Source organism: Nanorana parkeri, unplaced genomic scaffold (genome assembly GCF_000935625.1).
Source record: "Nanorana parkeri isolate BGI_ZX_2015 unplaced genomic scaffold, ASM93562v1 scaffold426, whole genome shotgun sequence".
Lineage (NCBI taxonomy): Eukaryota > Metazoa > Chordata > Amphibia > Anura > Dicroglossidae > Nanorana > Nanorana parkeri.
In genome coordinates, this window is record NW_017306694.1 from 684366 (window position 1) to 708689 (window position 24324).

The window sequence follows — 24324 nt, forward strand, 5'->3', positions numbered from 1 at the left end:
AACCAAGGAATAGAAAAATGTAATTCTATCACAATCTGCTACTTTGATTTATCTGTTTTAAGCTCCATCTCCGGAGTGCCCCTTCAAACTGCATTGTGCCCAGAAAAAGACATCTGCTGTGAACGGGGTGATTCCCCTTATACCCAGAAATACAAAATATTAAGGAGACAGGATGCTTGAATAATTCCCATGAAATATAGGCTTAACCTTTATGGTCCTAAAACTTTAGAATACTGGTTGCCTTGTTTCAGTTCTTTATTGTAAAAATCTGTGCAGCAATAAATCTGTAAGCCGTTTGTGTCTCTGCCCCTCCCACAATGGTGACATTTCCCTGCAGTAATTTGTGTCTCTGCCGCTCCCACAATGGTGAGATTTCCACCTGTAGTTTGTGTCTCTGCCCCTCCCACAATGGTGAGATTTCCCCCTGTAGTTTGTGTCTCTGCCCCTCCCACGATGGTGAGATTTCCCCAAACTAGTGTAACAGTCCTTGATAAACTGAACGGAAACACTGAGCTTAGCACTCCCTAATACAGTGTGTAGATCTGTCTGTAATGAGATGATTGGTTCTTATGGTGTATGCAGATGTCTGGGCTCACTGACAATTTGCAAAAATGCAGCATGTAAAAACTAAAGCACAGAGTCAGTGAGTATAGACATCTGCATCTACCAAAAAGAGCTATGGTGGAATGGTAGTGTGGTAGAAGCATGATTTGTGTGCTGGTGGAGGTCTCCTATATAACGGATAAGTACCTTAGATTTGGGTGGAGGGCTGCTTGTGCACTTCTCTGTGTTCATATTCGTCGGAGACATGGCACCAAGGTTCCCCTGCGGCATGCCAGGTATTTTGTGCCCCGGGGAGACTTGCATGGCAGCCAGCTGAGCGGCATACAATTGCTGCAAAATAGAAAGAGAGAGAGAGAAAGATGAGGACATGCATCATTCAGAGCCCTCTGTCCGGCGGCTGCGGGGCCCTTCACTCCTGGCGAGAATTTATTTAGCACACAGATTTCCCCCTGTAGTTTGTGTCTCTGCCCCTCCCACGATGGTGAGATTTCCCCAAACTAGTGTAACAGTCCTTGATAAACTGAACGGAAACACTGAGCTTAGCACTCCCTAATACAGTGTGTAGATCTGTCTGTAATGAGATGATTGGTTCTTATGGTGTATGCAGATGTCTGGGCTCACTGACAATTTGCAAAAATGCAGCATGTAAAAACTAAAGCACAGAGTCAGTGAGTATAGACATCTGCATCTACCAAAAAGAGCTATGGTGGAATGGTAGTGTGGTAGAAGCATGATTTGTGTGCTGGTGGAGGTCTCCTATATAACGGATAAGTACCTTAGATTTGGGTGGAGGGCTGCTTGTGCACTTCTCTGTGTTCATATTCGTCGGAGACATGGCACCAAGGTTCCCCTGCGGCATGCCAGGTATTTTGTGCCCCGGGGAGACTTGCATGGCAGCCAGCTGAGCGGCATACAATTGCTGCAAAATAGAAAGAGAGAGAGAGAAAGATGAGGACATGCATCATTCAGAGCCCTCTGTCCGGCGGCTGCGGGGCCCTTCACTCCTGGCGAGAATTTATTTAGCACACCAAAAGACAGGCGCTGTCACCTCCGTTTCTGTGATTTCGTATCTCAGGGGGGTGAAGTGACAAACGTCACATGCGCAGGATGACATCTTCAGTCTGTTAGGGGACACTGAGCCGATTACAATAGTCAGAGCTCCGTTCAATCCCTCCACAAGGAGAGACAAGAGAGCTCTGAGACCTTCTGCCTGGAAAGGCAAAACCAAGCCAGGAAAATACAGATAGACAGTCATGTGAAAAATTAAGTACACCCCCCATGGAAACTGTGGACCTTTTCAATATATCCTAACAGGCAAATATTAGCTTTTCATCCAAATGGTGCCTACAGATAAAGGGGATATACTTCAACAAATGACATGGTGTATTCATTCTCATGATATAAATTAATGAAATGCAGATTTGTAGTATGGACAAAGTAAGTACACCCCCAACATTTACCATTATTCATGAAATTACAATCTGGATTTCCAGATTACTTGCCCACGATTAGAACCTCCTTAGGCAGTATGTAGATGGAACCGCTTTTCTCCTAAACCTGAGACATCTAGGGTCTGGTGTTCTCTTTGCTATTGACCTGTGTGGTCTCATCATGCCAAGATCAATAGAGCTCTCCAAGTCCCTCAGAAACAAGGTTCTGGATACCCACAATCTGGAAAGGGATTTAAAAAGATCGCCAACTGATCTGAACTCAATCAATCCATTGCAAGGAAAACAATCTCCAAGTGGCATAGACAGGGGCGTCCCGAGGCCGGGTGTCACCCGGAGCGGATACCGGATGAATCCCTGCCTCGACGTCTTCCTGCATGTGCGTGACATCATCGCGCATGCGCAACCATTGCAATACCTGCAAGTTCAATTGCTAAAGAGCCGCATGGCATGTACAAATGCTGTATAGGACTATTCCTCATGTAATTTTTTTTTCTGGAGTTGAACTCCAAGCAAACCACTAAACACACAGATGGAATACATATATAAGAGCTGTTTACCTGCCCAAGGATTTAGATTTCTGTCCATCCAATCTTGAGATTTACAAAGCTCTGCCCCACAGCACAGCCCTGTCTAGCAGGGCAGCAGACCTGATTTTTCTTTGCTGCAGTTCAGTAACATTTACAGGTCCCCAAAATGAAGGACAGTCATTTTGGTGTCACCCCGCTAAAAAGTCGGGCACTTGGACCCAGAGCCCGACAGTGCCAGGAGAGAGGAGGGGACCAGGCGGCATACCTCATCCTTCCAGGTGAACGTCTCCTCCTCTCTCTGCTGGCGTCCATCACCAAGATGGCCGCCGGCAGCCGTCACTTAAATGATCACCTCATGCGCGTGCATGGACGCCCCTGCCCAAGCCTCCGATTGGACAGTGAAGGAGAAAAAGCAGTGTGATGAGCTTATCTTTCTATCACTCTGCTCTCTCTTCCTATCAGTATGCCCCTTGTTATACCATGATCACCCCTTATTGGCTCTTTGTGCTGCTTCCTCTCCTAGCCTGAGATCTGTCAGGGGCTGCAAAAGGCTAATAAGTCAATTTAAGTGTTTACATTAATTGCTCTAATATGATTATGGATGTATAAACGAATACAGAGCTGCATTAACTTATGTCATTATATCTGCCTGGAGTTCAGCTTTAAAATAAATCACTTCTTATTTGCTTCTCCCATTGACTCTGAATAGATTTTGTCAAAATGGCGACACATCCCGTTACAATATCGCACTAGTGAACATTCGTAAATGTGAAGTATCTATCCATGAAAAAAATATGGACAAATATCTCTCCATTATCGGAGATACTAAAAATCACACAAAAAAAGACATTTCTAAATAAATGTTCATTCCAATTTTTTGAAGCGGTGGAGATTTTGCACCATTTATTCATCAGTTTAGTGTTTTGTTTGTTTTGTTGTGTCCCCCATGTATGACCTAAATATGAGCACCGTGGCAGCAGAGACAGCGACTCCACAACGGCAGAAGACGCTCAGAGATGGCGCTTTCTCCATGACAGTGAGCGGATGTGACATTTGCGCCTTGTGGGCAGGCTGGCGGAGATTCAAGGAGGAGAGAGCAACAAAGGAGAGATGCGGTTTAAAAAAAAAAAAAGGAAGAAAAGGACACTTGGGTCGAGCTGAAGAGTCCAAAATCTTCCCTGAAAGCGCAGTAGTAAAATGTGCGGGATTCTGGGGAGGTTCCAAGGCGCTCTTCTTTTGTCTCGTACAGCTAATGCAACACGGCAGGAAAAGACTGCGGCCTCCTCGTCGGGCATGGCAGACTTTGGGTTGGCTGATGGCCCTTGCGGGGAAGACAAATTGTGAGTAAAACGAGCCCAGACAAGGCCTAGCCGGTGAACGCCGCCTCGCTTAACGTGCTGTGTTTACATCGGAGTGACTGAGCGCTCTCCGACGACTCGAGCACAGATTGTTGCTGTTACGGTTCCACTTTTCAGCTTTGCGGCGGTGAGGGAGCTAAACGGATTCATCTGGGCCGATTACCGAAATGTTCCAGTGAGAAATGTCAGTCAGAAGCGAATTCTGCGAGGGGTTCAGAATCCGCCATCGTTCCGCAGACTTGGATGTTCTCTTAAAAGCGTAAAAAGCGTCACAAAAACTGTAAACAATGGGGGGAATTTATCAAAACTGGGGCAGATTTGCACTGCAACCAATCAGCTTCTCTGTTTCATTTTCAAATCTTACCTGAGCAAACTGAAGAGAAATGCTGATAGGTTGCCATGGGCAACTGCTCCAGATTCTGTCCGTTCCAGTTTTGATAAATTCCCCGCAAAGTCTTTTTGCTAGTTTGCCGATTCTGGCTATACCTTATACAGCAGGGGTTGGCAACTCCAACCCTTCAGCTGTTGTGGAACTACAAGTCCCATGAGGTATTGCAAGACTGACAGTCACAGGAATGACTCCCAGAGCCAGCGGCATCATGGGATTTGTAGGTAAAGTACAGCTGGAGGGCCAGAGTTGCCCACCCCTGCTATACAGCAAATAGTTAAAGGGAAAGGTCTTCGAGTCCCCGAAATGTGTTGCATGTTGGATGCTGTTGTTTGTGAACCGATACTAGTATTAAAAGTTTTCGGACTCTCAAACTGTTTTAGACTTTTTACATGTGGATCTTCAAAATCTGGGCTCCCCCTCAAAACTGGAGCAGATATGCACTGAAGTCAATCAGCTTCTCTTTTTAATTTTCAAATCCTACCTGAACAAACTGAAGAGAGAAGCTGCTCCAGATTTTCTCTGTTCCAGTTTTGATAAATTCCCTTCTCGGTCTTTAAAGCGGCCTCAGCAGAGCCACTGCGCCTTGTCACGATCCCTTGATCCCTTCTGATCATTTGAGTCCACTGCCCCATCTCTTATTTGTTCTGCAGGGCCCTGGTGCATAACCTGAGGAGGGCTTCTGAACTGGATATGAACCAGGCGCGACGCAGCAGCCCAACGGGGGCGTACAGACGGAAAACAAAACGCAGTTACTTTGCTGATCGTAACAAACGCTCCCCGGAGAGTCGCCGAATTGAACGCGATACATTTGGAAGCAATTACTCAGCAAATTACATCTTAAAAATAGATCCATAAAGGTTCGCCGGGTTCTTCCGATAAACAGACGATCTCCACGCAGCCGCTCCGACACCTCCAGCCGCTTCAGAGCGCTTCATGAGGTAATGTTTGCTCAGAGGCTCCGAAGAGTTCCTCGCGAGGCGGAGAACGTATGTGGGCGACTTTTTAATACTAAACTAAACACAGCTGTAAGTATTTTTAGAAGAACCTGATTTAAAAAATATGTGACAACTTTTTGACGTGCTCCCAAATATTAATTCAGCGTTCGAAGCGCGTGTGAGTTTAAGGGGGGGGGGGCGCGATGGTCAAAACTGACGTCCCAACAAAAGTCAAACTCGGGAGTAATTACTGTACTTTAAGAAGTTGGAATAAAAACTTTGCTGTGAAAGGGAACAAAGAGTTGGCGCAGGAAGCCAATCCCAGGCGGATGTTGGAACATGAAATGTGACGGGCAGATACTTCGCTGGGCGCACAGTATGGAGAGAGAAGGTTCGGGCTTCCGGCTTGTGGAGAAATGGCTTTGCTTTACAGTCCTTTAGTGGTTAAAGTTCTGCCTACACAGGGCTGCCTTTGCCCTCCAATTATCCTTCGGGGTACACTGGGGGCTCAGCACACTTCCTATGGTTCTGGTGAGAGAGGAGCACACTGACCACACATGCTAATCAATGGTCCAGCACTCCCAATGCCCTAGTGGAAACGTCTCAATAGCAAGCCTCTTGATTGTGTTATATTTGATGCAGCGCCCCCTGGTCATCATACACCCCAGCAAAGTACACGGCATGATCACCTTGCTGTACTGGAGTCCCGAGTTCAATTCACACCAAAGATGCTAACTACATGGACTCAATAATGTCCTCATCTCATAGTTCTGGGAAGAGTCCATGTACTATAGACATACTAGTAGGTTACCTGACTTCTACCCATCCATGTGTCATCTCTTTATCTCTACACAAGTCATAAATAATAATAGAGTGTGACTGTGGTGGGACATTAGAGTGTAAGCTCCTCTGGTGCTGAGACTGATGTGACTGACTCAGTGTTCTCTGTACAGCACTGCAGAATATGTCAGAGCTATATAAATGAATATTAATAACAACAATAATAATAATAGTGTGTGACTGAGGAGGGACATTAGATTGTAAGCTCCTCTGGTACACAGAATGATGTGACTGGTTCTTTGTATAACACTGCAGAATATCTCAGAGCTATATAAATGTATAATAACAATAGTCTGTGACTGTGGGGAGAGGGGATTAGAGTGTGAGCTGCTCTGGTGCAGAGACTGATGTGACTGGCTCAATGTTCTCTGTACAGCACTGCGGTATATGTCAGAGCTATGTAAATGTTTAATAATAGTGTGACTGTGGGGAGACATTAGAGTGTAAGCTCCTCTGCTGCAGAGAATGTAACTGGCTCAGTGTTCCATGTACAGCACTGCGGTATATGTCGGCGCTATATTAATATATAATTCCAGTGATACTTTGTGGTGATATTTCTCCTCCTTTGTGTCTCGCTCTATAATTATATTTTTATTATTTTATGTCCCATTTATTTTGCGCAGTACATAATCGTTTGGAATCTATCACAATATGTTGCAGCATCTGCCTCTCCATATGATGTACGACCCATTTGATTGACCCTCTTCATGTCGTGCTGGAGTGTCTGATCATTACCGGAGAGTAGGACGGGAGAGCTCATCCCTGATCCGAGGTCATCCATCACCCAACGCAGCTCAGCGTGCGAACCGGGCACGCCATTTATCGGCACCGTTACAGCTTAATCATCAATAAACGTATACGTTCCCCACTTCTAGAGGAGGGAGGAGGTCACACACGCCGCCTATAGATGGCGGAAAGATCCTTGTTATAAGGAATATATACTGTATATGTCATAAATCTTTATCATATATGGATTCTTGTGTCACGTGCAGATTCATATATATATATATAGATGGTTCCTCCCCTCCTCCCCCCATCAATATTCTAATCAATTATTAAATAAAACCTTTCAATTTTCTATTAATCGATGGCTAATAAGGTTCAATACTTGAATACCTTCCATTAGAAACAGTGATGTCATCACTGGGTCTCTGTACTTCTTGTAATGCAGTTATATCTTGGCTGGTTGGAGGGGCCGGTTGGGTGCTGTACATAGCTTCCTGAAACCATTACAGCCCTCTGCTTCAGTACTCCTCTCAAGAGTCCTCAGTACTGATGCAAGCAGTGGGCGGGCTCTTGGGAGGAGTTATGCAAATATACAACTGCCTTGATGTCAGCCTGGAGCAGCAAGTTTCGTCATAGGCTGTATTTGCATACAGAACGTACTAGGCGACGCCCACATGTGGCTATGACTGAAAGAACTAAAATCCAATGAAAGAAAGGGGCGGGTGAGGGACAGTCCCGGTCCCAGTATATGAAGGTTGCTCCCTGGAGGGATGGTGCCGGTCCCAGTATATGAAGGTTGGTTCCTGAAGGGACTGTCCCGGTCCCAGTATATGAAGGTTGGTCCTTCATATACTGCTCTTTCCTTCACAGTCAAGCTGGGGTGGAAAGAGCTAGATGATGCTGGACATCCTCTAGCTAGGAAATGCGGCAGGCTCAATCTGACTTTGTTATGGTGGCCATACACGGAGCGATTATATATATATGATCAGATTTGTGATCGATTTGTCAAGTGGGAGAGAAGCGAGAATCAAGCAATTGTTTAACCACTAATGCGGAAACTACAAATCCCATCACGCCTGTGGGCTGTCAAAGTCTTGCAATGCCTCATGGGATCTGTAGTTCCACAACAGCTGGCGTGCCAAGGTTGCCTAACCCTAGTCTAGATCATTATGTGTATGGCCGCCATTCGAGGTAGCGCCGACAATTTTCTCCTTAAGGTGGAGCTGGGGTTTCAGTGACAGAGAGCCTTGAAATCCAGGGGTAGGCAAACTACGGCCCTCCAGCTGTGGTGAAACTACCAATCCCATCATGCATCTGCCTCTGGAAGTCATGCCTGGGGCAGTCAGTCTTGCAATGCCTCATGGGATTTGTAGTTCCACCACAGCTGGAGGGCTGAGATTACCTAACCTTGCTGTAGTAGAAGACTGGCCCTGATATCCGGTGATATGTTTTGATGGGGTGACAGACCAAAATCTGACCGTCAGTGGCCAGTTTGGTCATTTGGACCTCCAGCATACAGTATACTACTGGGGCCGCTGCTGGCCTGCTCCTGTAACGTGGTCCTGAATGGTTCCTGAATTCTTTGTATCATGGATGAGATTTCCCTGCAGAGGTGTTCAATGCTGAACCCGGGACATTTCCATGGACCAACCATCATATACTGGGACCGGCACCGTCCCTCCACGGACCAACCATCATATACTGGGACCGGCACCGTCCCTCCATGGACCAACCATCATATACTGGGACCGGCACCGTCCCTCCATGGACCAACCATCATATACTGGGACCGGCACCGTCCCTCCAGGGACCAACCTTCATATACTGGGACCGGCACCGTCCCTCCAGGGACCAACCTTCATATACTGGGACCGGCACCGTCCCTCCATGGACCAACCATCATATACTGGGACCGGCACCATCCCTCCAGGGACCAACCATCATATACTGGGACCGGCACCATCCCTCCATGGACAAACCTTCAGGGTTCCAACCATCATATACTGGGACCGGCACCGTCCCTCCATGGACCAACTTTCATATACTGGGACCGGCACCATCCCTCCATGGACAAACCTTCAGGGTTCCAACCATCATATACTGGGACCGGCACCGTCCCTCCATGGACCAACTTTCATATACTGGGACCGGCACCATCCCTCCAGGGACCAACCATCATATACTGGGACCGGCACCATCCCTCCATGGACAAACCTTCATATACTGGGACCGGCACCGTCCCTCCATGGACCAACCTTCATATACTGGGACCGGCATCATCCGGACAGTCCCCGGAGACCATCACCTTTTCGCTGCGATTCTGAGAAAGCGCTGAAAGCGAGTTTTATCTCTCGGTTGGTTTTAGCGGGCGGCCGTACAGGACTTTAAATAAACATAAATTAAGGGAACATAATAAATGGTGTAATTGCACGGATGTACCCGGCAATCAACAATCTCTGGCTCTTCTGCCTCATTAATGCTCAGTATTTGGCGCTGACAGTCCAATCATCGGCCAGCTGGAAAAATCCATTATGATCAGTTCCAAAAAGCGCTGCCGGAACACTGCGGAGAGCGGGGTGGACACCCCGAATGCTGGCCGCGCGCAGGGAAGGTGCACGCGCACCGAGGCACTCAGGACACGGAGTGTAGCGTCACAGGATTTGTTACGTTTCTGTCCGATATTCATCCCTTTTCACCTTCCCGCCGACATCCGTTTACTAACATTGGAAGGACAGAATTATTTCTCTGCGAATACGCCCCGGGACAGGAAATGGACAATGCGGACTGACTACACAAATGTTCCCCTCGCCCTATAACCAGCCCCCCCATTTGCTGCGTCCACATCCCTCTCCTGCGTTGGCGATATTTCCTCTGCCGTGTGTTCCCGGCTGGCTCTGACCCCGGCCGTTTCTGAGAGTGACAAGATTCGCAGGTCACTGGCACCACGTGGAAACCTCGGTACACAAGGGGCGCCAGAGGGCGAGTCTGGCAGATAATTTATTATCCCGCCGTGCCCTTTGGATGCCTTCCCGCTATCAAACATCGTGGCAGCGGCTCGGAAAGAGGAAGAAATACGTTCGCTGCCATCTCAGCCTTTTCAAAGGTTACGGCTGCCCAAATAGAATTTAATTTCAGGCTTGCCCTTTCCGCACGCGTTTTGCGCAATAACGGCGGATGATAAAACGCTCCTAATGTCCGCGGGGACGGAGCACCGCGCGCGGAGCTGACACTCTATATTCTGCTCCCTTACATTGTGATGACGGGAACAGCTCTTAAAGGGAAACTGACGTCTATGTTCAGCGGGAAGGAATCCTGCGCTAGCATTAAAGTGTTAGAATCATGTGACTCTGACATATTTAAATGTTTGCTGTTCCATATTGTCATTTAATATACAGCTTTGTTGATTCTCTCACTGTCACTTATGCTTATTGATGACCTTTCATGAATACTTACACTGTCCATAGAGTAAACGATCATTATATTAATTAATTTTTTTTATACAAATAACTGAATGTGACCTGGTATCAGCCTCTTCCAGCCCCTGTACAGCAGAGCTCAGACTGGGGGAGGGAGAAGCAGCACAAGGAGTCAATCAGTTGTGCTGTAGCACTCATGTGCTGATAAGGTGCGTGCTGACAGGCGGAGAAAGCCGATTGATGAGCTCATCAGCCTGCTGCTTCTTCTTCTTTCACTGTCCAGTCACAGACAAGACCAGCATGGGTTACTGAACAGCAACAGAGAAAAATCAGGTCTCCTGACCTGCCAGACAGCACTGTGCTGTGTGGCAGAGTTGTGCGCATCTCAGGACTGGATGGACAGAAATACAAATCCTGCTATAACAGCTTCCATACACACTATCTATTGTATCTGTGTATTTAGCGGCTTGCCTGGTAGTCCACCTTAAAAAAAATCACTGTAATGGCAAGGAGAGGGGTCACTGTTTATGCCCGGAGGGAAAAGAGGTTTATCCTCTGCATACAGAAAGGCTTCTTTACAATAACTGTAAAAATGTGAACTAGGAAAAGCTTCTTTACAGTAACAGCTGCGAAAATGTGATATAGACTTCCCTAGGAGTGAGTCCTAACCAGATCTGTGGATTGAATATGAAAAGGACGGGATGTGTTTCTAAATGGACAGAAAGATACCTGGATGTTACTATCCATAGGTGATAACACTGTAGATTGCTGATCCGGGGAATATCTGACGACTCTGGTGATCAGGAAGCATATTCATTTCCCTGTTAGAGCAAATTGGATTATTCTTAATGAGAGTCTTCGGCCTTCCTCGGTATCAGCAGTCAGTTTAGTGTCCGGAGGATGCAGAATTGGATTAGTCTATAGGGGGGGTTCTTTGCCATCCTTGTATCAACAGTCAGTTTAGTGTCCGGAGGATGCAGAATTGTATTGATTTATATATGGGAGGCGGGTTCCTAGCCTTCCTCGGTATCAACAGTTGGTATAGTGTCGCGAGGAGGCTGAATTGGATTAGTCTATATGTGGGGGGGATAAAGGTTTCTTTGCCTCCCCCGGTATCAACAGTTGGTTTAGTGTCCCCCCCCCCCGAGGAGGCTGAATTGGATCAGTATATATGTGCATGTGTGTGTGTGGGGGGGGGTTCTTTGCCTTCCTCGGTATTAACAGTTGGTTAAGTGTTTCAAGGATGCTGAATTTGGATGTGTGTGTGGGGGGGGGGAGGGGGGGGGGTTCTTCTTTGTCTTCCTCAGTATTAACAGTTGGTTTAGTGTCCTGAGGAGGCTGAATTGGTGAATTGGATTAGTCTATATGTGGGGGGGTTCATTGCATTCGTCTGTATTAACAGTTTGTTTAGTGTCCCGAGAAGGCTGAATTAGATCAGTCTATGGGGGGGTTCTTTGCCTTCCTCGGTATTAACAGTTGGTTTAGTGTCCCAAGGAGGCTGAATTGGATCAGCCTATAGGGGGGTTCTTTGCCTTCCTCGGTATTAACAGTCGGTTTAGTGTCCCGTGGATGTTGAATTTTATTATCATCATCGTCGTGTGGCTGAACTCAGTGGACATGTGTCTTTTTTTTAACCCTTAGCTCTTGAAATAATACATATAACATATAACAGCTGCTGAGATAAAATTAATGAAAGAGTTTACAGCTAGATTGAGCCGGCTGACAGACTACAGTGACAGGAACACTAGAGTGCAGTGACTGTGCCGTCCTACATAGAAGGAAGCAGAGCCTGACTATGTAATGAAGAAAACATGTTTCCCCCCCCCCCATATACATATATAACTTGAACACAGACGAGAGCTGACGGATTTCCTTCCTCACTGGTCGGCTCTTTCTATAATTAAGCCTGTTATCGCTCCCACAATAATAGGAGTAATTATACGTAATTCTCTGTGCCCCGAACATGGCACAATATTTCCTGTATCCTCCTCTCCGGGTAACGCAGACAAATACGATGGTTATTGATCCCGCGTATTGATGCAGCGCAGGGTCACGCCTCCATATTTATTTACCGATACCGACTGTTATTAAACACTTCAAGGAAGGTTATTTCAATTCTGTGCTTAGGTAATCCTAAAAGAAGCTAGATATGAAAAGCTGCTGCACTATAGACAACCTGGCTATAAATATTAGTGAATGTACAGAGCTAGGGGCCCAATTGGCAGCGAATTAGATAGATCTATTCTAATGGTGATTTATAAATTATTCAATCAATATCAGCCAATTGTGCATATAATCCAAAGTGCAAATTAATAAATAAAAACCATTTTGCTTCTATATTTTGTGCAAACAATGCAAAAGAGTAAAAAACGTGCAATATATATATGTATAGAAAAATGTATAATCATAAAAATTTCTTTATATCTTAAAAGTGGATACATTATCTCATAAAATGTATACTGTATTCCATTAAACATAAACCTTACAATTCCACTCATTTCTATCATATCCAACGTGATCAGTCCATAGTCCATAAGTGAAAATATAGATGTATTAATAATGTGAAAAATATATCCAATATGTGAAATGAAATCAAGTCCCAAAGTGCTTGATGATCTCTCCAGAGATCGTATTTGTGCCACGCAGTCACCCCCTCAAGCGTGCGCACTCACCACAATAAGATGGCTGTAAATTGACAACCGGAAAGCTCACTGATAGACCACGATATCCCAGCGTCTTCTTTAGATGCCTTCACAAAGATATCCCATAGATCGATAGATCCTTGCATTTATAGAAAAAAAAGCTCCTCATTGTATAGTAAGTCAAGACCATTTATTTAAGAAAACTTAAAAAACTTGCATCCATAGAACGAAACAACCGGTTGTGAAAGCATCTAAAGAAGACGCTGGGATATCGTGGTCTATCAGTGAGCTTTCTGGTTATCAATTTACAGCCATCTTATTGTGGTGAGTGCGCACGCTTGAGGGGGTGACTGCGTGGCACAAATACGATCTCTGGAGAGATAATCAAGCACTTTGGGACTTGATTTAATTTCACAGATTGGATATATTTTTCACATTATTAATACATCTATATTTTCACTTATGGACTATGGACTGATCACGTTGGATATGATAGAAATGAGTGGAATTGTAAGGTTTATGTTTCATGGAATATACATTTTATGAGATAATTTATCCACTTTTAAGATATAAAGACATTTTTATGATTATACATTTTTGCACATATATATTTTGCACGTTTTTTACTCTTTTGCATTGTTTGCACAAAATATAGAAGCAAATTGTTTTTTCTTTATTAACCCCTTCGTGACTGACGACGTACAGTGTACGTCGCCAGCATCGGGGCTGTTTAAACAGACTTCCGGCGACTTTTGCCGCCGGGACTCTGTTTAAACTTGTAGAGCCGACTGTCACATTTATAAATCACTATTAGAATAGACCTATCTAATTATGTGGCAATTGGGCCCCTAGCGCTGTACATTCGCTAATATTTATTAAACGCTTCATAAATCCCACCATTAAACAGTACGGGCCTGCCTGGTCCCTGCTGCCTAACCTACACTCTACTGTGGGGGGAAAAGAAACAGGAAACTGGAAAAATGAATGGTGGTCAGTGGGGGCGGCTTGCAGAGAAAGGCAGTTTTTAAAATCAGTGCATGCTGCAGTTTGGATGCGCTGCTGTGCACTTTTATAAAAGTTATTTTATTATTTACTACAATAGAAGCACCCTTCACATCACTGTCCTACCATCACAACATTTTGAGGCGCCCCTGATGAAGCCAGAATGCACCCCAGGGTGCCATGGCACGGTGGTTAAGAAAGGCTGGATTAAGGGACCCAAAAATGTTATGTCAGTTATAGGTAGAATCTGAAACAGCCTTCATGTCTCCTGGACTCTCCAGCTATGAGATCTCCTTATGGGCTCGTGTGGACAGGCTTTGGGATTGGGTCAACAGTGCCACTTTGACATCAGTTTGAGAATTCATTGACTGGTGCATTTGTCCTGCAGCTGATCTCCTTCTGACCTGCAATTAACCTGCTTCAAGTGGGCTTTGCATGCTTGTGTGCAAAGGTAAAACCTGACCACCGGAAATGTCCGTCAACACAGGCCCTACTGGAGTTTCTGGTTATGTTTCCCATCCACCTTGGGGTGATCCAAGAGTTTTGGTGACCCTTTTATTGGTCTCATTGCTGAACATCCATACTGTTGCTTTTGTAATGTGTTGTTACAAAATATATTTTAAAAAACCACATTTTGTAAATAAAAGATAAAAATATTGGTGATGTGTTCTGGCTGAAGACGGCTGACCATGTGACATGCGGGCGGGAGTAGTGACAGTCGGATGGGCTCTATAGGCGGACCATGTGACATGCCGGCCAGAGTAGTGACAGTCGGATGGGCTCTATAGGCGGACCATGTGACATGCCGGCGGGAGTAGGGACAGTCGGATGGGCTCTATATGCGGAGTGCCGTCAGGTTTGACTGTGCGCTGGTTTTTTGGTTGGTAAAATAAAAAGAGAACAAAGTCGCCACAGGCAAGAAATATGAAAATAAACTTGAAGGGGAGGGGGGCTGCGCTCCCCCCCTTTCTTTGTCCAAATGTCAGACAGCTCCGGGGAGCCTCCTGGCTTGTGATCGCCGTGTCAGTGACACTGAACACAAACTACCTCCAGGCAAAGCCTTTGTAGGGCTCGGAGTCTGTACCTGCCCAGGGGCGGGGGGGGCAGGGGTTCCGGGTCGCTTTTTAAGACTGGTCAGCCTATATTCTGCGGAATCCTTCCTGTTTCATGGCATTGTGTGTTGTCTCTCCTCTAGCAGATGCACATAATTCGCTCTCACAGCTGGCTCATATTAATCAAACCAGAAGCCACCGCCAACCAACCTTACAGCCCCCAACAGCGGGCGACCGCGGCAAAACTGCACATCTGTCTGTTCATTCCACGACTGAGGGAGGGGGCGGCTTTATAATAATTTGTCTGAAATGTTTTTTTATAATAAAAATGTCTGAATAATTACATTTTAAATGTCTGTAAACCCAACCAGTAAAATCTCATATAAGCTATTAAAAGTGTCAAAACGTTTTCAATATCTTCAAATCTGCAGCTTCCATTTAAATAATCCCAGGGTGATGCTGCCATGAAGGCCACTTCCTGTTATAGGGTGACAACGCTCTGTCTTCCAATTGTGCTCCTGCGTTGTCCCACAGAGACTACAAGCGGCCATTTCAATAAATTTTACGCTGTCACAATCTAGTGTTGTCACCATCAGAAAACCAGCCCTGAGCAATGCCACTCAGCCACCACCGGAGTGCATGTAGACAGGAAGTGCCTGCAAAGAGGCTGCATGAGATTAGAAGTGCAGAGTTGTAACTGAGGATGTAAAATAAGTGAAAACAATGCTAAAATGTTAAAAGACAAATCACCACGCAGTATAAAATGCCGATACGATCCACGTACGCATGCGTGTTTTGCACCATCCATCACACAGCGGTGCACGGCTGAGGCACGCGGAACATTTAAAAGAAGAAAAAAAAAACACACCTCAAAGTGCACAAATTTCTGATTGGCTGCAAGGGGTCATATCAACTGACGGCTGATTGGCTGCGATTACGGCACTTTGCATGATGGGCTTTGTTGTAATCAAAGCCAACACTGTTCCAATCATAACATATTCTGTCCAATGATTTTTTTATGTCGCGTTGTATACAGACCGTTCCAGCTACTGCTGAAATGTTACATTCCGGTTCCTGGAACGCCAAGATATAAACTCATTGTGCCACGTCCGGTTCATTTAGGGTTCCCACCAGATCCTGGGCCTAATAATCGCCAGAGTTACCTGTAGGTGAACATTATGCTGCCAGTTCCCTCCCTTGTCCACCCTGTGTCTTCAGTCGGTCACATCCAAGGGAGAAAGATAGCGGCCTCTACTTCACCTGAGAAGCCGGAGGGGTGCGTGGCTCTCCGCGGGAGATTCGGATGAATTCGCATTGTCGGATTGCTGCGGAGGAGATGAATTGTGCCGTGGTAGAGTCATCCAGCAGCTGCTGTTCGCTTTTCACCCAGGCTCTCCGAACCGCCGCCGTATGCGCTCCTTGCGTTTGTATTAGTGCCAATTAATCAGCGCTATTGTTGGAATTTGATTAGCAAACTATTGGCAAGGAAACGGGAACAATTGCTTTGTGAGTTTCATACCCCAGTACATCAAGAGCTTTGTGCAAAGTCAGGGTGCCCCCCACCCCCCCACTACACAACTTAAAGGGGGCTCCTACTTTACTTGATAAATCTCTTATTACTACAAAATAAAAAAAAACACCACTCCATGCAGCATTTTCATGCTGTCGCTTACCCTCGCCAGTATTCACAGTCTTGCTGCTTTTTGGTAGGGAAGGCAGTTTAAGCAGAGCCATGCCTACCTTTGTTTAGTGAAGGAGGCCAGCTTACTTGAATTTTAACACGTAATGATACTACGCATCATTTTTGTGACAGTGCCATTCACAAGTCATGGGTGGGGGCTTCGGCTGCGCCACCCAGCAAGATCTCCCGGCAGAAGTTTCTGTCTCTGCCTAACATAGACATCACTGCAAAGAATTCTGAACCGTCAAAGTGGGATTTCCCTTTAATTCATTCCACATTATTTCAGGTCTGATACAGCCTGCAATGGCGGTGCATACAGGGATAGGACGTCCAGAGCCCCCTAAAAGACAGAGCATGCTCAGGATAGGCCGACCTGGCAGCTGAAACCCGGTGCTTTACTTTAAGAATGCTTTTTATTCACAAGGATGAAGCTCCATGAAAGGACTGGAAATATCCTGCCGGAAGTTTATTCTGGTCTGTCCTTCGGATCTGGTCACTGGGACAATGAACTCGGATTGACAGTTGACCCCTGACAAGTGATGAAAGCCAGAAGAGACATATAGGCGAGAGCCACAGTCATCTTAAAAGTGGACCTGTCATTGGTGCATACACTACAAAGGAGAAGCAAGCTCAAGAACATCTCATTACATTGTCAAAATTGATTTTGGGTGTACCGTGGAGGGTCCCAGTCCCTAGGGGGAGTGCTTCATATAAATGTGGACTTCTAAGCTAGGGGCCAAGGCCAGCGCATCCCCCAACTTCTACAATAAGTGGGCACCTTAGCGAGGCATTGAGAGGTGGGCACACTTCATTAAGAACTGCAAGCGAATGCAAAGCGTGTTTTTAATAATTGTGCAGTCATACACTAATGGAACCCAAGATAACAGTAATACCCTGACTGAGGCTTTAATCCTTTCCCGCTGCATACAAAACTAAAAAAAATTTGGGCCGGACATACAGTTTAAGAGCGTGTGGGGTGTGTGGTGCACAATGGCGCGTTCTGTATGTTTAGACAGAAAAGATGTAGAGAGCGGACAGCTCTGACCCCAGCAGAGAGGGAGAGCGGGAGATAAGAGTCCATTGTCCTCTGAATCCGGACTCTGCACACAGGCAAAGTCAATGATTAAATTGCATTGTTCCGGCTTTCCTCCCACCACATTAATAAGTGTAATATTTACCGCGCCTCTTAACCCTTTCACTCCAGGACTCCTCACACTACTTGTCATTTAGGTGCAATCTTGCCGAACCTGCGCAGTGTGACAAGCAAGGTGACGATTGTAAGTGTTCAACAATGTTCTAGAATGCTTGAGAGTGATGCGGAAACTTCTAAAGAACAATGACCCAGGGGACCCGACTTCAGGACTGGTCCAAGAGGGACTTTTCAAGCTTTTTCAGTGTCCATATGAATAATTTTTCCTTAGCCAGGACTCGCCAACATCCCCTGAGATATATCAGCTTTAGGCCTCGTACACACAAGCGGTTTCCTTCAAAGTCTAATATTCGTCAGGCTCTAAGCATTTTCCAGCTAATGTTCCCCAAGGCTCTGTTCCCACCAGGGCATTTTGTCGCTGAAATCGAAGTGTGCCAAAATGCTCGAGACAAGGAATCCCATTAATTTCTATGGCCCCTGTTCACACCTGAGAGTTCTGTTGCACAATGTTTCCCATTGAAGTCTATGGGACCAAAAAGCACTGTAATGTGCCAAAAAGTAACTCATGTACTTCTCCCAGCGACAGATGTTTTTCTGCTTGCAACAAAACAGTCAGGTGTGAACAGGGGCCATAGAAATAAATGCGATTCCTTGTCTTGATCGCTTTGTCGCGTTCAAGATAAGCGAATTAGATTCCTCGTCTTGATCGCGTTGTCGCGCTCAAGATAAGCGAATGGGATTCCTCGTCTTGATCGCGTTGTCGCGCTCAAGATAAGCGAATGGGATTCCTCGTCTTGATCGCGTTGTCGCGCTCAAGATAAGCGAATGGGATTCCTCGTCTTGATCGCGTTGTCACGCTCAAGATAAGCAAATGGTATTCCTTGTCTTGAGCGTTTTGTCGCGCTTACCTTTGAGCGACATGGCGACTAGGGGACTTAGAGTTTCAATAAGATGGCCAGAAATATTTTCTGGAGCTCAAATGTTAAATCGAACAGTCGCTATCTACTATGCCACCTGTTCCGTAGGAGGAGGGTAGTTGAAATTGGTACATCTCACCTCATCACATCTTTTCCTCCATTACAGGCTTGATCACAAAGATCGGCCAGTAAGGGCTCATTCACACCAGCAGGGTTGTGAAGCTTCGCACAAAGCAGCCCAAACACCAGAGCAAGGCAAATTCCCTTTAGTTTTGGTATGAGCTGAAAAAATAAAATAGGCCACGTTGCTTTTTTGCACAGGGTGTTCCGACGCACCGTAGCGCATCACTACGTGCGCCAAAGCATAACAATTAAATATGAATCGGATAAAAAAGGAAGCACTGCAATGTGTTTCAAGAATTGTGTTATTACCGTGTGCTGTGTGGTGTGAATGAGCCCTAAACCACAGTCACTAAGCATCACTACTAGGCCGCGGGTCTGTGTATGCATTGAGTGAATGTGTCTGCCCCATGTACAAATATATCTACAATATTATTATTATATAGGATTTATATAGCGCCAACAGATTGGGCAGCGCTTTACAATATAAGGAAGACATTACAATCATAATACAATTCAAGACAAGATGGTAAGGAGGGCCCTGCCCTTGAGGGCTTGCAATCTAAAAGGGAGGGGGTAAGGAGGGACAATAAGAATGAACACACTGATAACAATAATAACATTGGGCTGGTCACAAATCACATTGATAACAACTTTGCTTAGACAATGGGGTTCCCCTTTAAGTAGGGTGATATGTTGACATTTTGTGCAGAACTCCCCCCTCCCCTTGCTCATTGTTTGGAGTCCTTACCTGTAGTTGGAGAGGCCCCAGGCCTGGCGTTGCCGCGGCAGCAGCTGCCATGGTAGTGGGAATCAGCTGAACGGGGTAGGGGTCACCTAAGTGAGAGAATAAGAGAGGCGTCATCACCTTTTATCTCCTCTCCACCTGCAAATTAAACTCCAGCATTCTCCGCTCGCAAAGCCGCCTTTTGTGTGCCGCGTACAGGCCTAATGAAAAGGACCATTGTGCTGCTTTTTTTTACCAACGCCGCGCACAATGGCAGCCGGGAGCGGCTGGTGGATAAAAGGCGCTAGGCAATTAAGGCGGAAACCTCATCCTTCACTGGTTTTCACTAATTTTATCTTTACTTTTTATTTTCACTGGGCGTTCAGGGCAAAACGGGTGAGCTGTGCGGACTGCAGCACACTTCGCCGGATCTGCTCGGAGGAAGGATCGGTTCTCCCGACGAGGTCGGTCTGTTATTGGAAAAGACCCTCGCCAGGAAAATCGATACAGAAAACTACATTTTTGGGGCCATTTTTCTATCAAATGTGCAATATTTTCACCAATCTCAACAGTCTAAATATTCACTCTTAAAGTGGACCTGTCATCAGATATATTATGCATAATAAGGGCAGCCTGCTCAGTAATGTGTCATTGTAACACTACGGCCTCATTCACACGGGAATGGGCCGGCACGTACAGCTCCGTGCTGTGTGTGTGATTAGTACACAGCCCCTGTCCTTCTCTATGGGAGTACGCGGCCGTACGCCACCCTACGCTCATCCGCCCTGCACGTATGTGTGGGAGCTGGTGTCCGTACCCGTACGCTGACAGGATAGATCCTGTCTGCGTCCGAGCCGGGGCACCCGCACCCGTACAGACCTGCATTGGGGTGAGCGTATTGCGGCGTACGGTCATTATCTACTTCCTGGACTAAGATGCCGGCTCAGAGATGACACAATTATTTAAATCCCGGTGACTGTGAAGTTCTTGTCTAATTCTTCCATAACCCCATTGTAACTGTCTAGTAATGATATGATTGTACAATGTGCATATTTTCTGTGCATGGCAGCATTGTTCGGCATCATCTGGTAACCACCCGCTCCCCTTTCTCTGCAGAAATGGGAAAGTTTGGTGCCTGCCTACATAGGCACATAGCAGCAGATCTGCATGCGATAATGAGAGCTTATAACAGTTATTGCTCCTCCTGGGGATGACCTACCCTGCCTTGTGCTGGTTTGATTGGAAATGTGTTGGAAACTTTCGGCCTATCACTGTGGTTAGACATTTATCTGTGCTAGCTGTACAAGACACGCTCTCCTATGACATAACAACTGACTGCACTATGGTCCTGAGTGACGTAGGCCCCTTGCTGTCACTATACGAACTGTCTTCTACGGACGGATTCTTTGACGTAAACGCCCCCTATAGAACGGCTCAAGGCGCATTTTAGTGAACTGCAATGATGCGATCAACGGGCGGATTAAATGCGATAAACTTGCAACTACGTGGAAAGGGATATTTAGGCTCTTCCCGCGCAGTGAATTGGGATCAGCGAAGCGTTTGCCCATTAAATTAGTGTGATATGATTATCTCTGTGCGGTCATACGGGGGCGGTCGGTGCGCAATTGATCCAGAAAACGTGTCCCGGCGAGCGCAAGGCCCTATTTCCTCCAGCGCAGCGACTCTCAGGCGCATCTATCGTCAGAGACAGAGCGGGACGCATATTGGGGATTTGTCTGAATGGGCTGTCATGAAAAAGTTAATTCTCTGATATTTACCAATAAACAGTTCAAACAACAAACACAACATTCCTCAGAATATCTACAGAAATACAATTTAGTAGTTTGAAAGTGATGCTTCAAGTTATAGGTTAGTACACCAGACTTCAGCTGCCAAATGCTTCAAAATGTTGCAGATTAATAGTAACAGTCCCATTCTGTAACCACCTTTTAAAGTTAAACCCTGAACAGGCATCATGGGTTCACACTGTGTCCATTATGAAGGGCTCCCACCATCCCTGTGATTTCCCGGGTCAGTACACCTGCTGTGACCAAAATATGGGGCTCTTACCATCCCTGTGCCGAGTTCCTGGGTCTGTACACCTGCTGTGCCCATTATGAGAGGCTCCCACCATCCCTGTGCTGAGTTCCCGGGTCTGTACACCTGCTGTGCCCATTAGGAGAGGCTCCCACCATCCCTGTGCTGAGTTCCCGGGTCTGTACATCTGCTGTGACCAAAATATGGGGCTCTTACCATCCCTGTGCCGAGTTCCTGGGTCTGCACAACTGCTGTGCACATTATGAGCAGCCCCCACCAATCGTGCACTGAATTTCCAGCTCTGTACACCTGCTGTGCCCATTATTAGGAGTTCCCACCATCCTTGCTCTGAGTTCCTGGGTCTGCACATCTGCTGTGCCCATTATGAGGGGCTCCCATTATCCCTGATGGATTTTTTCTTTTATCTAAATAAGAATACATAAGGAGGAGCTGGGACACCCCAAGATGTGTATTCACAGAGCTGGGAAATATAGCTGGAGCAAATTGCACCACTAAAGTCCCCAAATGATAGACAGAGAAGACCCCAGCCCACTAGATGCAGCCTGGAAGTGAAATCTCATTTTTGGGTGAGCTGATACTATAAGCACAGCATAAACACGAGTGGTCTTTCCCGTTGCGGCCGGATAATTTGATTTTACCGTCTAACCTATGCCAGTAGAAGGACGGCCTCAATAAGCTTGGTCGCTGGAGGCCACACAGATATTTTCCTTTGCACTATTTATAAGAAACATTATGTTACATTGTCCTACAGAGGAGATCTCTGTACACAGCCCGGCAGGAACATTATCTGGATAGTGCAATGATTCTTTACAATTAACCGAATCAGCGTGCGGTCTGAACCCTAAACGTCCTCGAGATGTTCCATTACCTGATGCTAATTAACACTGAAAAGGTTTTTAATTTGGCTGGTAAAACTAGAGAGTGTTTAACAGCAAGAACACGACTTAACGAAGATGACCCATCTAAATACTGGGGCTCCCATCAGGCATCGCTCTCCCACTTGGTCAGGTGGAGGGCTGTTCAATGATTTACAATCCTCAGCTCATTAACTTCCATAGGAGAACAAGGGCTGCGTCAGGCCTGAACCCCCATGTGCGGTCAGCCACACCAACATGCACGGGATGTAAATTGAGGGACCATCATAGATTAATTGCTGATCAATCCCACTGAGCTCTCACTGGATGTTCTCAGGTAACGTTTAGGCCTCACACAGCCCTCCGCTCTCCTGTCAAAGTTAAGGAGCTCAAGGATGCTATGCCTAATGATTTGTAGCTGCACCACAGCAGGAGGGCTGGCGTTTGCCTATCCTTTCTCTACTGGATTCATTATTTATTTGCTGTGTGTCCTAGAGATTGTCCTTTAATTCATGTCTTACGGACGCAACAGGAAGTGAGAGATAATCTCCCTGAAGTTACAGGTGTTCCCATTGGAAGACTTCCCTTTACATCCTGTTCTGGTGAGTTGGTCAATTAAAGAGAGTGAATCTCTCCAAAGAGGACACAGCCCATAGGAAACCCTTCCAGAATCCATCCACAGCTAAGAAAGATGCTTTGGCTTTACACCAGAGGTCAGCAACCTCTTCCACATTCAGGGCCCAATCACCTGGGCGCCATTAGGCAACTGACGTGCCAGTGCACAATAGCATATTGACGTCTTCGCTTGTTATTCATTTTTGCACTCATAGTTGTGCTGCTGGTAGCAAGCAAGTTCAACGCAATCATCAAATTATAATTAACGAGTTTAAGTTGCAATTAGCAGCAAATCTATGAGTGCAAAAATGAATTACATGGTACACACACAACATATTCGGTCCCAATGCCTTCACTTCAGACATCAGGTCAGCCCCAATCCATACACTTCAGATCAGCCCCAATATATTAACTTCACAGTGTATGGATTGGGGCTGATCTGAAGTCTATATATTGGGGCTGATCTGAAGTGTATGGATCTATATCTATATATCGGGGCTGACCATACACTTCAGATCAGCCCCAATATATAGACTTCAGATCAGCCCCAATCCCTACACTTCAGATCAACCCCAATCCATACACTTCACATCAACCCCAATCCATATACTTCACATCAACCCCAATCCATACACTTCACATCAACCCCAATCCATACACTTCACATCAGCCTCAATATATACACTTCACATCAGCCCCAATATATAGACTTCAGATCAGCTCCAATTCATACACTTCAGACATCAGATCAGCCACAATCCATACACTTCAGATCAGCCCCAATATATAGACTTCAGATCAGCTCCAATCCATACACTTCAGACATCAGATCAGCCCCAATCCATACACTTCAGATCAGCCCCAATATATAGACTTCAGATCAGCCCCAATGTATAGACTTCAGATCAGCCCCAATATATAGACTTCAGATCAGCCCCAATATATACACTTCACATCAGCCCCGATATATACACTTCACATCAGCCCCAATCCATACACTTCACATCAGCCCCAATCCATACACTTCACATCAGCCCCAATCCATACACTTCACATCAGCCCCAATCCATACACTTCAGACATCAGATCGGCCCCAATCCATACACTTCACATCAGCCCCAATCCATACACTTCAGATCAACCCCAATCCATACACTTCACATCAACCCCAATCCATACACTTCACATCAACCCCAATCCATACACTTCACATCAACCCCAATCCATATACTTCACATCAACCCCAATCCATACACTTCACATCAACCCCAATCCATACACTTCACATCAACCCCAAT

At 46.0% G+C, this 24324-nt stretch overlaps 1 protein-coding gene across 1 annotated transcript in view; it reads right to left on the reverse strand.

Annotated features, from left to right (window-relative positions):
* The window catches only part of SOX5 (SRY-box 5), a 230170-nt gene that overhangs the window by 35528 nt on the left and 170318 nt on the right, over positions 1-24324 (reverse strand). Inside the window, exons 9-10 of the mRNA XM_018560020.1 lie at positions 19524-19609; positions 1340-1483 (exon numbers count right to left, since the gene is read on the reverse strand). Of these exons, the coding sequence (XP_018415522.1) occupies positions 1340-1483; positions 19524-19609 (230 nt within the window). The remainder of the gene's footprint in view (positions 1-1339; positions 1484-19523; positions 19610-24324) is intronic.